This window comes from Pithys albifrons, chromosome 3, assembly GCF_047495875.1.
Source record: "Pithys albifrons albifrons isolate INPA30051 chromosome 3, PitAlb_v1, whole genome shotgun sequence".
NCBI lineage: Eukaryota > Metazoa > Chordata > Aves > Passeriformes > Thamnophilidae > Pithys > Pithys albifrons.
In genome coordinates this window covers 16146858-16162182 of record NC_092460.1, presented here as the reverse complement: position 1 = coordinate 16162182, position 15325 = coordinate 16146858, and the positions used below count along the sequence as shown (strand labels likewise).

The 15325-nt window shown below is 56.3% G+C and overlaps 2 protein-coding genes across 4 annotated transcripts in view; one reads left to right on the top strand and one right to left on the bottom strand.

Moving 5' to 3' along the window:
- The window catches only part of RNF123 (ring finger protein 123), a 53180-nt gene that overhangs the window by 37280 nt on the left and 575 nt on the right, over positions 1–15325 (top strand). For all 3 annotated transcript variants that reach the window (XM_071550662.1, XM_071550660.1, XM_071550661.1), the window contains exons 32-38: positions 12–151; positions 348–536; positions 2150–2225; positions 3108–3192; positions 14495–14637; positions 15021–15115; positions 15235–15320. In XM_071550662.1, coding sequence (XP_071406763.1) covers positions 12–151; positions 348–536; positions 2150–2225; positions 3108–3192; positions 14495–14637; positions 15021–15115; positions 15235–15320 — 814 coding nt within the window. The remainder of the gene's footprint in view (positions 1–11; positions 152–347; positions 537–2149; positions 2226–3107; positions 3193–14494; positions 14638–15020; positions 15116–15234; positions 15321–15325) is intronic.
- On the bottom strand, positions 10278–13212 carry AMIGO3 (adhesion molecule with Ig like domain 3). Its single transcript, XM_071550663.1, has one exon. The coding sequence runs from the start codon at positions 12675–12677 to the stop codon at positions 11148–11150; it is 1530 nt and encodes a 509-aa protein (XP_071406764.1). The 5' UTR covers positions 12678–13212; the 3' UTR covers positions 10278–11147.

The following is a 15325-nucleotide window of genomic DNA, read 5'->3' as shown; positions in this document are numbered from 1 at the left end:
TGTGCTTTCAGAGCCGTGTCCCTCCACGCTGCTGCAGCGGCACATGGCAGACCTGCTCCGCAGCGACCGTGACCTGGCCCCCAGCTTCCTCAACAGCGTCCTGAACCAGCTGAACTGGGCTTTCTCCGAGTTCATCGGCATGATTCAGGAGGTGGGTGTGCCACCCAGGGCTGTGGGATCCTGCACTCAGTTGGTGCCGTGGCCTACACACAGTGAGGTTCAAGACACACCTCTTGGGGTTGGGTGTGCAGTAGTTCCTGGCATGCACAGGAGCTGCACTGGTCTGGGGGTCTCAGCCATTCTTTTGGGAAGGAGCACCTTTTTAATCTGTCTCCATTGCTTGGCAGATCCAGCAGGCAGCAGAGCGCCTGGAGAGGAACTTCGTGGACAGCCGCCAGCTGAAGGTGTGTGCCACCTGCTTTGACCTGTCGGTGAGCTTGCTCAGGGTGCTGGAGATGACTGTCACGCTGGCACCAGAGATCTTTCTCGACTGGAACCGCCCATCGTCAGAGCTGCTGCTCCGGAGGCTTGCCCAGGTATCATCCTGTGTGAAGAAGCAGCATCTACAGGGGCATGGGAGCCCCTCTCCCCTCTCTCCAGATGTGCAGTGAATTGGGGGCTCCTGCTGCAAGTGTTGTAGTATTTAAAGCTGCTGCAGCAAACCCAGCTGCTGCAGAACAAGTAGTGCTCCCTAAAATCTCTACATGTCAACTGCTTCCCTCCTTTGCAACTGGTCTGGCACAGCTGATTTCTACCTCCGCTTGGAGGGAGGATGATGGGTATTTAAAGCTTCCTTCAGAGAGGCTATGGTCAGTAAATGCTGCATTCTCCTGTGATGAGCAGTGCCATGAAGTCTGGACAGGAGGTGTGGTACTTCTGAGCAAGGCTGTGTAGACTATAGCTGGCTTCAGAGAGAACACACTCCAGTGTTTGGGCAGGCATCTTGGTCCTTTATCTCTCAGTCCTAGAATGTTACTAAACATTTCCACTTCTTTGCCAGTGTGACTGGTACAGCCCCGTTCCAACCCACAACACCTCTTGGAGTCCAGTAAATTGATTTTGTTTCTAAAGCATTAGAAATCCTGGAAAACCCTAAAGACAGGCTGTTCTTTTATGATCTGGACTGGTGGGGAGCAGTTATATGTTACCTACCTGTACCCCAAGAGCTGAGATGCAGGGCTCTGAGCAGATGAATGAAAGCAAGACATAGTGGGGGCTGGTACAGCAATCATGAGGGAAGTGCTCAGCTTGGGATCTCTGTAGGGATCACTGTGTGATGAGGAAAGTGAAGGGCCCTCAGCAGGTGGCTTAGGCAAGCTGGGGAGTACGTAGCAGAGAGCAGGGTGTTGCAGCATTCCCCTTACTACCTGCTGCTGCAATGAAGCTGTGCCCCACCACTGAACGTGCCCACAGAGAGGTGCAATGTTCTGTTCATGTGTGCTGGGGCGACAGGAAGAGGGATGCTGCATCTGAGAGATGGTGCTCAGCTTGCAGCAGTCGAATCAAGCCTGGAGCAGTCCCAGGGGGTTGGGTAAGAGCTAATGGTAGCTAATTAAGTGTCTTTACAGTTGATTCCTTCTGTGCTGGTCACAGGCAGAAATCTCTGCCTGTGGTGATGCTCTGTCATGCAGAGAAGTTGATTGCTCTCTGTGCTCACCCCTGTGCTTCAGGACTGGTAGGTCCATCCTGCTTCCAGCTCCAGGCAGGGCAGGACCTGGACTGTACTTCACCCTGCTGACACTGCTTTTCCCCACAGCTGCCAGCTCCCTCTTCACAGGCTGTGGCTGTCCTGGGGACTGTAGTTTCTGCTTTCAGGAGCTTTTGTGTGCAGAAGTAGCTTGTCTGCTGTAGGTGGGAATTCAGATTTAGGTGGAAGGTGCTGACATTCAGGTGTCTTGACTGCAGACTTTTCCCTAGGAGGTGCAGGGTACAACCTGGTTTGAGTCTGGTACAACCACTGTGGTGTAGTGCCACCTCCTTCCATGCCAGAGCCAAGCTGAGTGTGCTCTCCTTCCTCTGTGCAACAACCAGTTCTCAGGCACTGAGCCCCAACTATAAGGACATGCTTCCCCCAAACTTGCTTTTTGGATGCTGCTCACAGGAAGGCCAATCCAGAAAATACAGACTTTCTCTGCTTTTCCCTATGCAGCTCTTGAACCAGGTGCTGAACCGTGTGACAGCTGAAAGGAACTTGTTTGACAGAGTGGTCAACCTCCGTCTGCCTGGTGAGTCCACACATTAACCCTCTGTCCCTCTCTGTGGAAAACATGCTGGAAGTTTGCCCTTGGGAAGGAATGGATGGCTTGCACAGAAGGTTGGTGCAGGCGTGGGTGGGATCAGACCTCAGACTTGCTGGCTGGGAAGCCAGTCCAGTCCCACAGACTGCAACACAAGTGCTGTCTTTGGATGACATGTAAATCCTGGAGACAGATGTGAGCATTGGTGCTCTTCCTTGGCCCTGCGGCTCTGGTTCCCTCCAGAGTCCCTGTCCTCACAGGCAGCTGCCAGGCAGGTCTGGCTGTCCATGGTGGAAGTGGCAGCCATGTGTGCTTGGGTGGGGAGGTGTCTTGCTAAACACTGGTCTGGCACAGGTTAGGTGGGAGCTGTTTGAAGGGCTCAAAGCCCTGCACAGGCTGCAGCTGAGGTAGCAGGTTTGGTTGCTGTGCTGTGTCATGTGAAGGGTGCAATGAATTGCTGGGGAAAGCTGTTCTATGGAACATCAACCCTCTTCCTTGTGGAGGTGATTGTGGGCAGCTGAGCTGGGCCTGTTAGCAGAGACTGGCTCCAGGTACTGTGTTGTGGGCATCACAATATTCCCCATACAGCAGCTGGATTTTCCTTAGGGAAGGACAGACCATATTCTCCTTTTGAGGTTTGGAAGAGGTAAGAGTGCTCCATCATGAGGGCAGTGCTGGGGTCTGGGGTTTGCTTTCATGGGGAAGATACCTCTGTCCTTGATGACACCCATGGCCCCCCCAGAGAGTCTCAGTCACGGTGCCTGGTGACTGGTCACCTCCTGGACCACCAAGCCTGGCAATATTGGTGCAGCCCTGCTCTGCCTGTCATGCTGTGGCACCAGCTCTTATCTTTCTCTTTTGGTTCTGTAGGGCTGGAGAGCGTGGACCATTACCCAATCCTTGTGGCCGTGACGGGGATACTGGTCCGGCTGTTGGTGGACACTGATGTTCAGGGGTGAGTGGCATTGCTCTGGGCACTGCAGTACTGCCATGGGAGGTGTTGCAGGAGTGACATGGGTGCATGAGGACTGAAGTGAGGTGAGGCAGGTGTGTGTGGAGCAGGCAGAAGCCAAAGAGCCGGGTGCTCCTGTGGCAGCTGCATCTCAGTGCTCCTGCTGGGAGCAAAACCCCATCCTGTGGTGATGGGAAACCCTTGTGAGAGGTGCTGTACTGGCAGCACACGTGCACCTTCCTCCTTGGGATGAAGTCTGGCTCTGTGTGAGGAGAGAGCTGCTGTCAGAGGTTGTGGGTGCTGTGTGTGAAAGAGCTTTGCTGATGTGGTGACACAAACAAAGTGCTGCAGCACACTGGGATGGCTGGAAGGGAGTTTATTATAGCTCCTTTGCCCTGGACCCCTCTCAGAAAGGCATCAGAATGAGTGACGATCGCTCTGGCTGCCCAGACCTGTGGCACAACGGTGAGACAAATCCTGTCCAGGCATTTGAGTGATTCTGATTTTAAGATGAAGCAAATCTTGTCTTTATGGTAGACAGTTATTCAGAGAGGCAGCATTGGAGGACTGATGTGGCTGGACAAAGCCACAGCTGACCTGATGTGTGTCTGTGTCTGCTTGTACCAGCTCCTGCAAATAGACTTATTGTGATGCTCTGCAGCCTTGGCTTTGCTATCTCCCACCGTCATTCGTAGGTGTCTTGCTTGGTCACTGTGTGCTGTAGGCTGGTGTAGGAGGTGGGGCTCTGCTGTCTGTGTGGAAGATCCTGCTTGTTTTCACGTATGGAGAACACAAAAGTCTCTGGCTTTGCAGAGAGCAGAGTCCCATCTGGCCGAGTGGCTCAGCCCTGCAGCCAGTCTTTCAGCTTCTTCTCTCAAGGACTCAAAGATGTACACAAATATATCTAATTATAACCTGCCTTCCATGGCTACTGCACCAGTCTCACAGCCCCAAGTGTGACAGTGCCAAGCACTGATCAGTGGCCTTTCTGGGCTGTGAACAGGGGTGTGGTTTGTTCGCCCCCCAGAACCCTGCTCTGTGGAAAGGGCAAACATGAATTTGATGCCACAACTGGACATTTTGTCCTGGAGGAAAGGAAAGAGGTGATGAAGCTTTATCCTGCATGCCAGACAGGATGAGAAATCCTTCCCTGGCACTCTGTCCCTTAAACATCTGTCCCAGTGCAGGTCATCTGTAGAGTCAAAATGGGAAAAGGTTGTCCCTCAGTTTAGCAGACTCAGAGAACAGGGTAGTGTGATGTCAATCACATCCTTCTAGCCTGCAGGGAGTCCTGAAGAGACAGAAAGCTTCCAGACTGTGTCCTTTCCCTGAAAAGCCAGTTGTGCTTTGGGTTTGTGAAGCCCAGGCAGCTGGTGTCATCACCAAGTGGCATTGTCCCCTGTCTGCCAGCAGCATCCTCCGTGCCTTGGGCAGCAGCAGGCTGTGCGGTCACAAACCAGAGGCACTGCAATCTCTGACTGATTTACAGGTGCTTTGTAGTCACCTCCCTGGGCAATGGAAAGCAGAAATAAATACAAAGTAGGGGAATGAGCATGAAAAGCACTGTGTCCTTAAGATGGACCTAGCTGAGCAGGAGAAGCGCAAGGTGGAACAGGAGGAAGCCCAGGGAAAAATATCTATAAACCAAAATGCTTCTTTGTGATTTTGCAAAGCCATGCACTACACCTGAGGTTTGATACGTCAGTGATCTATAAAAGGCAAGCAAATGTTGCAGGGACGCCACTGAGGTCAATCAAAACAAAAGAACTGAGGCTGGTGGCTTGGAGATCATCTGCTGATACCCAAGCAGAGGAGATGAGCAGCCTGGAGGCAGAGACCAACACAGCCAAAGGCAGAGTACTTCACGTGGAAGGGAAAACTGAACCCTCCACCCTCTTTGCAGCACTCTGAATTCTTGAGGACTGGGTGTTAGTCCCCACTTACAGAGCAGTTCTACTCCATACAGGCACACTGTGAAATGGCAAACAGGGATGGGATGGAGAAAACCTGCAGGTGTGAGAGCAACCACTGAGACTTTTCTGCTGCCTTTGCATTCCTTGAGGGCTCAGCCCTGGTTTGATCCTGTGTGTAGGACACCATCACTACAGGGTGCTGAAGATGGGGTGGTGCAGCTGGGGTGACAGTTGCTCAGAAACCAGGGAGATGGTACATGTCAGTGATGGCTGGATCAGAGCAGGGTGATGGGAAGTGCCTGTATCCAGGTGCATGAGTAAAAGGAAAGTCTGTGGAATGCAGAAGGAGAATTAAAACCTTCCTCAGGTCTGTACACTCCTATGGAAGTTGGTTGCCATGGGTTGTGTTGCTGCAATGAGGAACTGAAGTGATGTAAAGGGTCCCATATGTAACCAGGCTTTCCAGAGCAGACCTGTTTGTGTGAACTCGTGGGGACAACTTTCGTTTTTCCTTTTGTCTTTCTGCCTTCCTCGCAGTGCAGTGAGCAGGATAATGGGATGAGCTTCCGTCCTTCCCCAGAAACACTCTGCCCAGGCAGTGCTGGAAACAGGTAGAATTCTCTCCCAGGTCCCGTTTGGTAACTCTCAGGTTGCCAGAATCATTGATAGATTTTCCAATCCACATTTGCACATAGGAATATCCCTGTGGGAATTAACCAGGGACACTAGCTGTTACCCTGGCTGGTTCCCTGTGAGATGGCTGTGCCCCAGGGAATGAGAATGGGGACAGGACTTTTGCAGACTTCCTTGGCTTCGCTGTTTCTTCTGGTTGCCTCTAACCCAGTAAGCAGATGCTGTAGCAGTTGCTTCGTTGGAAGGTGTTTCAAGCTCACCTGGGAGTGGACGAATGAAGGCACATTTATGGGGCCAAAACATTCTGGTGAGGAAGGGTGGAAGTAAGGAGGATCAGGGCCCTGCCAACTTATCCAGCCACATTGTCAGGCTGCAATCAGATGCCTCAGCTGCTCCTTTCCTAGCACAGGACACTCAGCCTGGCATCAAGTCCTCTTGCTACAGACTCCTGGCATCAAACAGAGCTATTAAGCATAAGGAAAGGGAACACTGCCCAGGCTGGGCTGTGGTGAGAGCGTTGATCCATTGTTCGCTGTAGTCCCTGGATGGAGTGGGGCTGTGCTTTTGAGAGAGCAGAGATGCAGAGTCCTCACTGGGTTGGGCAGGACAGGCTGATGTTGCTCGTGGTGAGCCAAAGCTTCAGTGCCCTCCTCCCAGCCCTTGGGTCTGACAGCACAGGGCAGCACTCTTGCTGGGGAGTCTCAGTGTCTGCCAGGGCTGAGGAGGCAGAGAGGTCCCTGTGCTGCCTGCTTGCCAGGCCCTAATGACTGAGGGGGGAGGAGACAGGGAAGGCAGGATCTGGAAGGCTGAGCCAGGAGATAGGCTGAATCCACATCACAGACCCTGGCTGCCTCCAGCCCATATCATCCCCCTATTTGTCTGCTTGCTGAATAATTAAGGAGATTTTCTATTAAGCCTCCTTCAGAGTGAGCTAATGGAGCAGTGTTGGCCAGAGCTGGTGTTGGGATCCTCAGGAGTGAGCAGCAGGGGAAGAGGTGAGGCCAGAGGCGAGGGCACACTGTAATTAGGGCTGGGCACATAGGTTAGAATGGGCTTCATGGGAAGTGAGTGGCCATCCCAGGCCGCAGTTGAGCTGTGTTGTCCTGGGGCTCAACCACTGCTCTGCACCTCGGCCTTCTCCTATGCCCCAGGGACACCATCTCCTTGGAGGCAGGGAGGTGGTGCTCTCAGTATGAGGCAGAGGGTTAGGGCATATAGAAGGAGACAGAGAGTCAAAACTGTATGGGACAAGTCCTAAACAGCCTTCAAGGTGCTTCTCCCAGGGACTTCCCAAAAAGTAGAGAAGGCAGAGGGAAAAGCTTTGTGCTCACCGGGAACATGGTGGTACCAGCCATTGGAGCACAGGCCAGAAACAACCACACTGTGCTAGTGGGATGCTGACAGGAGCCAGTAGGACCTGTCAGGAGGAGCAGCACTGGGATGATGTGATGTTGGGATATTTCTGTTTGGGTTTCTGCATGCTTCTCCTTTACAAACTACAGATGGGTGCAGAGGGATGGACTGGCAGAAGAGAGGAGACAGAGGTTCCCTGGGCAGAAGTAACATGGTGGTGAGCAGGAAGTGAGCAGGCACAAGTCTGGGTGAGTGAGCAGGCTAAGCAGGCTCTGTTCAGCTCCTAAGTGGCTTTTGGGATCATGGCCACTGGAAAGATCAGAAGATCCCAGTCTGCAGGTTCCCAAACAGCCTGGCCACCTATGTGTGTACTTCAAGCACTGCTGGGACCCTGGGAATTTGCCTGGTCACTGTGAACATGGTAGTTCTCTGCAGTCCTGTAGGACCCTGTAATTACGGATCAATGAAACACTAACACTCCTTCAACACATGGTGAACGAGCTGTGGTGGAAGGAGTGGCAGGAGCAGGTATTTCATGGACCACTCAGTCTAAAGGAGTCCTTGCTGCCTTGCTCTAGACTGAGAAAGTGGGTGAGTACTCCAGTCTTGCAGCATGTAACATATCAGGGAGAGCATAAGCAAGAGCACGGAAGAATGACTAGCTCAGACCAAGGCTTCATCCTTAAAAAAGAAGTCTGATCTTACAGTTTTTACAAGCTGACAGCTCCAGATGCTGCGTTCTAAGCAGTGGGATTGCCTGGGCTGGGCTCTCCCAGCCCCTCAAGGCTCTCGGACAGGAGCAGGCATTGTGCTGGCCAGCACCAGGCTTTGCTGCTTCAAGCTCTTTGGAATACTGAGCATCGTAAGGAAAGGATCTGGGTCCAGCCATGTTCACTGTGTGTCCAGCCCTGGTGGCAGCAGGACAGGACAGAACTGGCATTCAGTGCACCCACATTGTCCTGGCTCCGGTGTGAAGTGCCAGGGGAGACAAGAGTGAGCGTTGCAGGCTGGTCCCCAAAGCTAGTCCTTATCCCAAGGCCAGTCTTTGTGCCCATGCATGCTGGCACAGGTCTCAGCATGCCAGGGCTGCTGTGCTTTGAGCTGACCCTTTACTTTACCCTGCAGAGTCAAGGAACAGGAGGGTGGTTTGGCAGGAGCCAAGGCTGTGATGGTGCAGTTAGCCGTTGAGAGCGGACAGTGTATTCCCTGGGGAACATCCATTAGGTTTCTCAACTCCTGCCTGTCAGAGAGGCTGTGCTCCTGGCTATGTTTTTCTTCCCTGAGATGTTCTGCCTTTCAGGCTGGTTAATGAACTGCTTCGACATTTTGAGCTGCCCTCCCTTGCTCATTGGAGCAGCAATGCAGTGTGGGATCCTTTCTAAGCATCAGGAAAGCGTGAAAAGCAGCAGCAGGATTTTCATGGGTAAAGGCAGCAGGATCCCTCGGGGGCAGCACTGATACAGACCTCAGTTATGCTGCCCCTGGCAGAGCAAGGCTCAGCCTTCCTGCAGGGATAGGAGAATTGCAGCCAGCCTAGAAGAGCTCTCTTGTGCTTTTCTGCGCTGATGTGTCCCTGGAGAGGCCCCTGGGAGCTTTCCTTATTCTTCTTGGCCTGAACTTTCTCCAGGCTTCAGTCATTATCCTCAGCTGAGGATGCAGGTTTACAAGAATACTAATGCCTGGGAAGCCAGTGTTGGCACCAGGGAAGGGGAAGGTTTGAAAGGAGACCAACCAAGATGGGGACAGTGGGTGGGTAACACCCACTCCAGGTCCTGGTGCCTGGAGCAGCACTTCACTTTTCCTTTTGGAGGAAGACATGGTGCTTAGATGTGGCAAGTGTTTCAGCAAGCATGAGTGGCACTCGAGGAAGTGTCCTGGTGTGGTTTGGACCTGGGTACACCCAGCTGCATCTCTACTTTTTCCCAGACACTCCCAGGTCAAATTCAAAGCATCTAAGCATCCTTCCCATGGATCCCCACATGGTGCAAAGCCGGGGATGGCAGCACCTCAGCTTCACCCTCAAGGTGCCACTCACCCCCCATCTGACACTGACACACCTCATCACCCCCTGGCAGCCTCTGGTGTGGCCGGCCCAGTGTCCTGGGCTCATCAGGACGTGGTGCTAACACGAGGTGACAGGACCAGCAGTGGCGGGTGTGGGGGAGTGAGGGCACAGCTTGGCAGGGCCTGTCACTCCACATCCCATCGCCTTCAGGGCCGCAGGGGCACAGATCGCATGGAGCTCTGCGCAAGGTCAGCGTCAGGAGCAGTGCTGGGAGGCTGCAGCTGTCTCCAGATAGCTGCTCTTCCAAACACTCTCCTCTCCTTGGATGTGATTGAGGGGTTTCTGACAAATGCTTTAGGCACAGTTGAGTTTTTGCTGGGAAAAAAGCTGTTTGTTTCTTGGCTGGGAAAGTTGAAGGATGTGCTGTCCAAATGCCAAAGGGACCTTCCCCTCCCACCAGTCACAGAGCTGCAGCAGCTCCTGGGGCTGGGGTGCTCAGCCAAGATGGGGTTGAAGGTTGGGGTACAGGTCTGTGAAGTGTCCTGGTCGCTGTTGTGTCTGAGCTGTGCTCCTGCCTGCAGGGTGGTCCCTGCCTTCCCTGTGCTGCGCGTGATAGCCATGTACTCCTGCTCCAGTTGTGGATGGAATGCTGGTGGTTGCCAAAGGGGTAGGATACCCTTATCCTCTGTGGGATCAGGCAGGCGTTCTGGGGGACAGAGCCACTCCCTATGCCAGGCCAATGCAAGGCTGGGTGCCAGGAGAGGCAGTGCAGGTTACAGTGAGTAGGGGTCTCCATCCACAGGGGGCACTGGGTCTGAGCCAAAGGCAGGGCCAGTCCCATCCTGAGTGGTGCCTCTCCCCTGCATCTAAACCTTGCTCATCTCTTTTGAGGTCTGGATGTGCCCTTGTGTCAGTCAGTGCTGCTCCCTCCTGATCTCCCAGGCATCGTTTTGGAGACCTGCCCTCCAGGGACAGGTCTCCTCTCACACCAACCCCAAGTCACCACATTTAACCCCCTCGACAAGGCCACCCAAATGCCTGTTGATGGGAACAGAGGCTGTGAGCCTTGCACGGCACCAGCAGGAATTCAGGGCTTCCTCAGGCCCCAGACTCCCACTGCTGTTCCCATGAGCTGCGGGGTGGCTGCACACTGCTGCAAGGGCAAGGAGACACTCAGCCCAGCGTGAGCTTAAAAAAATAGGCATTTTTATTCCAATGGAACTAGAGAATTACGACCCAGGAGAGGGGAGGATTACTCACATTTATCGATAGGCTGATTAGGTTACTGCCTAAATAGCTGTGCTTGAGCAGTGCGTGTCCGCCTCAAGGAGAAGCAGTGCAGGAGTGTGGCGCAGCGGAGACCTCATTGTCCTTGGTGGCACGGGGAGCTCTGAGCAATGCGGGCTGGGGCGCTGTGTCACGTCACCTAATCCTGCCTTCACTATTTACAGCTTCTTGGGAAGCAAAAGCTTGTAACGTTTGCTTGGCTGCATGGCTGGTCAGGCGCTGAGCTCTATCCCTCCTGCGTGGCCACATTTGGAGAGAGGGTGTGTACCTGGCCTTGTGATGGGGTCATGATCCCCCTGCTCCCAGCTATGGCCTGCTGATGGAGACTGGCATGGACTGGGAGCAGAGGGTGGTATTGCCATCCCCAGAGAGGACAGTGTCCCACACATCACAGCCATTCCTTGGCCTGGGGGTCTGTGGCAGTGGTGGCCGGTTGGGCATCTCATGCCTGGGATTTGGCAGACCCTGAGCCCCTGTGTCACCATTAGGGAGGATGGGTGCCCAAATGAAGGGGGGTTTCTCCAGCATGCTGGGTTCATCAGCATTAGGCTTGTGCTAATGAGGCAAGGAGCTCTTGCTACGCACTAATGCACCTGTGGCCCAAAACCCACCAGGAGCCCATGGCTGAAGCGGTTGCAGGTGATGCCACTCACTCCCATGGGTCGCAGTCAAGCCTGGAACTCAGGATGCCAAATAATCCTCTTCTAGCAGTGATGGAGGAGACCTGCTCTCAGGACGCCCCTGGCTCTTCTCCCAGCTCTACCCTGCTATGACACAATGGGGGTGTCAGAAAAGACAGAACTGATGGACTCTGTGTCTGACTTGAGCTGCAGGACCTTGGGGTGCTTGGAGTCAGGGAAGTCCTCGCCAAGGGCCAGGCGGATCTTGCCGTTCTGCGTCTCTCTGATGGGCTCCAGGAAGACAACATGCTTGCTGGCGCTGGCCTTGCGGTTTGGCCCATCGGTGGCAGGGGGAGTGGTGCTGAGGATGGAGGACTGGGCACTGCACTCCTGTGGGGGGCTGAGTGGGGCCGGCTTCTTGCAGCAGCTCAGGCAGCGGCACGGCGTGAGGAACAAGTAGATGATCACCAGCACCAGGGTCACAATGCAGCCCAGCAGAGTCGTGAGACCAGTGCTGAAGGTCTCCCCAGCCGGCTTGGGGTACTGCACGGTCACATTGACCTCACACAACCTGCTGAAATTGTGGGGGCTGTTGATGGCCAAGCCTACATAGACCCCGGAGTGCCAGGGCTTGGCCACGGCAATCCTCAGGCTGCCATTGTGATAGACCTCCAGGGAGTGGTTGCTGTTCCCTGGGTGTTTGATGGGCTCGTGGTGAGGGGAGATCCATATGTAGGTGGTGGCCGTGGGTGGCAGACTGGTGTTACAGGTGAGCAGGATGGGCTGGCCCACAGTCACCTGGATGGGCAAGAGGTGTGTGTCTTCAGGGCCTGCCGAGCAGTTCTCAAACATGTGGCTGTATTTGAGGAACTTGATCAGGGACCGGGGCACATTGTCAGACACTTTGCAGGTGTGTTCCTCGAAGAAATCCTTCACAGAGCTGAAACCTCGCTGCTTCCAGCGCTGGAGCATCAGGTAGAGTGGGCAGCTGCACCTGATGGGGTTGTTGTGCAGGTACAAACCATTCCTGATGTTTTCGGGCAGAGCTGCCAGCACCCCCACAGGGATGCTGCTCAGGCTGTTGGAGGAGAGGTCCAGTGTGCGGAGGTTGTAGATTCCCAGCCTCTGCACTGCATGGAAGGGGAAGGTGGTCAGGTTGTTCCAGCTAAGGTAGACTTTCCTTAGACCACTCAGCTTGGTGAAGGCGTTTTCATCCACCCGTGTGATGCGGTTGTTGTAGAGCAGCAGCTCCTCCAAGCTCACTAGTGCCTCGAAGTAGTGCGTCTCCACAGCGTGCAGGTGGTTGGAGGACATGTCCAGGTGCCGCAGGTAGGAGGCATTGTGGAAAGCCTGTGGAGAAAGGTCCCGAATCTGGTTGTGGCTGATGTGGAGGGCCTCGAGGTGCGGGAGGGCAGCCAGCCAGCGGTCGTGGAGCTGGGTGAGGGCGTTGTGGCTGAGGTCCAGCGTGGTGGTGGTGGGCGGCAGTACCTGGGGGACTCGCTGCAGTGTCTGCCGGCTGCAGCTCAGCAGGTCGGAGGTGCAGATGCAGGCGGAGGGGCAGCGGGGCTGCGGAGAGGCTCGGGGGCCGCGGCCGGGGGCGCACAGCTGGAGCAGCAGCAGCAGCAGCAGCTTCGCCACCCGCGGCCAGAGCAAGTCTGCGGGCACCGGCGGGGACATTGTGGCGGTCAGGAGCCCCTTGTGCAGCAGGGCAGCAAAGCCCAGGCTCGATGAGACGCGAGAGGAAACGTGCTGCCGTCCTCCCTGCTCTATCCCGGTGCTGGCTTGACTCTACCGACCATCCAGAGTCTCCCCTTTGCACTCCGCGAAGGAGGATCTCGATTCCAGCCGTGAGGCTTGAAAAGAGTTAAAGTCCGGCATCGCCCTGCCCGGCTCCGCCGCGGCTCACCCGAGGCTGCCCCGTACCTGTGCTCCGGTGGGCCGGGGGCTGCGGGGGGTCGGCTGGGAGCTGGCGAGCCGCATCAGGGGGGTTGAGGCGCTCCGGCGCTCGGTCGGGCTGTGCGTGGGCGCCTCGCTGCCTCCTGGAGCTGCGCATCCCTGGAGTGCGAAGTTTCTCAGGGCTCAGCGCCACCGGGACACATCCCCACGCTCCGGCCTCCGGGGAGCCGCGTCCGGCTCCGTCCCGGGCAGCACCTCCCGGGCGCCGGGTGCGCTGCGGGAGCGCCGTGCCGCTCCTGCCCCTATTTAGGCGCGGGCGGTGCGCGGCGAGTGGGCCGGGCGGGATCCCATTGGCCCCGGCGCGGGGAGTGGTAGCCGCGGCTCTCACCCTGGCCCTGGCCCTCCCTGCGAGTGGGCAGGGCGAGCGCAGCCCTGCGTGGTCGCTTGTCCCCAAGGCAGCTCGGGGACGCTCTGGCCGTACTGGTGTGCAGCCGCGTCCCTCCCGCCGGAGAACGGCAGCCGCGACCGGCTCTAATCCATAAAGCGGCTCCTCCGCCGCTGGTCAGCCTCTGGGAGGATGCTGGAATAAACCCACCCCATCGTCACCTCTGGGAGCGCCCCTTGTTCCACCCTGCACCCAGGCTGGGAGTGGAGATGGTGGTCACACCCCCAGTGCTGCTTACCTACCAGACGTGGTCCTTCCCCCTGTGTTCATCCTGATCACCCCCTGCACAAGCGGGCAGGGAACCCCCACGGCACCCTCGGCCCAGGGAGGAACAAGGTGTCTGAGCCCAACGGGGTCCCCATGGCAGAGGGTGGAGGGAGTGGCCACAGGTTGAAGGACAAGCAGGAATGTCATTATCCAGAGCTCAGGCGGTTAGTAGGAAGAGGAGAGCTGGGGAATTGGTTTCCATTAGGGCAGCAAAAAGCTAATTTGGCAGCTGCGGCTGCTGCGAGTCAAGGGGCTGTTAACTCTCTGCACCCCGGCTCAGCCTGTGCAGACTGGCTGCTCCTTCACTCCTGCTGCTGGGGTGGCTGGGCTTGCCCCTGGGCTGCCACAGAGTCAGCTCTGCTCCTTGCTAAAGGCCATGAACAGGCCACGGCACTGGTGCCCAATGGAGACACTCATTAAGGTGCCCTTCATCCGTCCTGGTTGTTCCTGCTGAAGCCAAGGAGAGCCACTACTGCTCCCTCCTGTCTCCTGAGGTCACCTGGTTGCCTTGGGGGCACCCTGAATTGTCCTCGTGGTTCAGAGGGGCCACAGCTCCCGATGTGTGGCTGCTGCAGGGCATGTCCCCTTCTCCCATGCAGGGCTGTGACAGAGGGCAGTGCTGGCTGCTGCAGCCACCCCGCAGCTCCCCAGGCTCCGTGGGCACCAGCACAAGGGCTGCAGCTTCAGCAAATCCTGATGCACCATATCGATTGCGGGAGCCTCCTAGTTGAAGCTGACAGAGGAAGAGGAGGGTGGCTGCTACCCTTTGGCTGCAGCTGAGCATTGCCCTGGCTCTCGGGGTGGTGGGACAACGAGCTGGGGATGCAGGTGGGTGACCTGGGACCACAGGGTGTGCTTTCTGAGGTCTGACTGAGTCCCTTTGCAGGGCTGAGCGTGCAACAGCGGTGCTGCTGGCAGATCCCTGCTTCCAGCTGCGCTCCATACAGTATCTGCTGGGCCACGCCGAGCCCTCGGCCCTGGCAGCTGCCACCCCTGCCACGGACAAGCGCCATTTCTCCCTGCACACCTGTAAGTGCTGGCACCGTGCTGGGAGCTGGGCTGTGCTCACCACATGCCCACAACTGGGGTGGGAACGGGGCTGCTGGTGATGTCTGTATCCCCTGCAACATGTTGCAGCCCTTTTAGTCCTGGGGACAGATGTCCATGTTCCCCACCTTCATCCCCAGCAGTGGCACTTTGGATGGGGATGTCTCCAGTGCCTGCTTGTCAGCAGTCCTGTCCCTCTCACTGCCCAATGTCCAGCATCCAATGTCCAGCTGGCTGTCCCCAGCACGGGCATCCCTGTCCTGGCTAGTCTCCTAGGGCAGCTGCAGCCCCCATGCATCACCCAGCAGCCTCAGGGCAGCCCCAGGGTCCTGTCCACCCCATGCACACCCACTCTGTCACCCCAGACACAGAGTACATCAGTGCTGAGGAGCTGGCAAAGGTGGAGAAGATGCTGGGCCACCTGAGTGAGGAGTCCAAGCAGGCAGCTGCCACCACACTGGTGAGTGTCCCCTCCCCATGGCCCCATCCCCATCCTTGGCAACAGCTCCACCTCTGGCATGGGTGCCCTGGGACTCAGGGCTTTGGCTGCCACCATTAATTGCCTGGTGACCCCCACAGCCCACCAGTGAGGAGGACCTGTGCCCCATCTGCTACGCACACCCCATCTCGGCCATCTTCAGGCCCTGCTCCCACAAGTCATGCAAGTGAG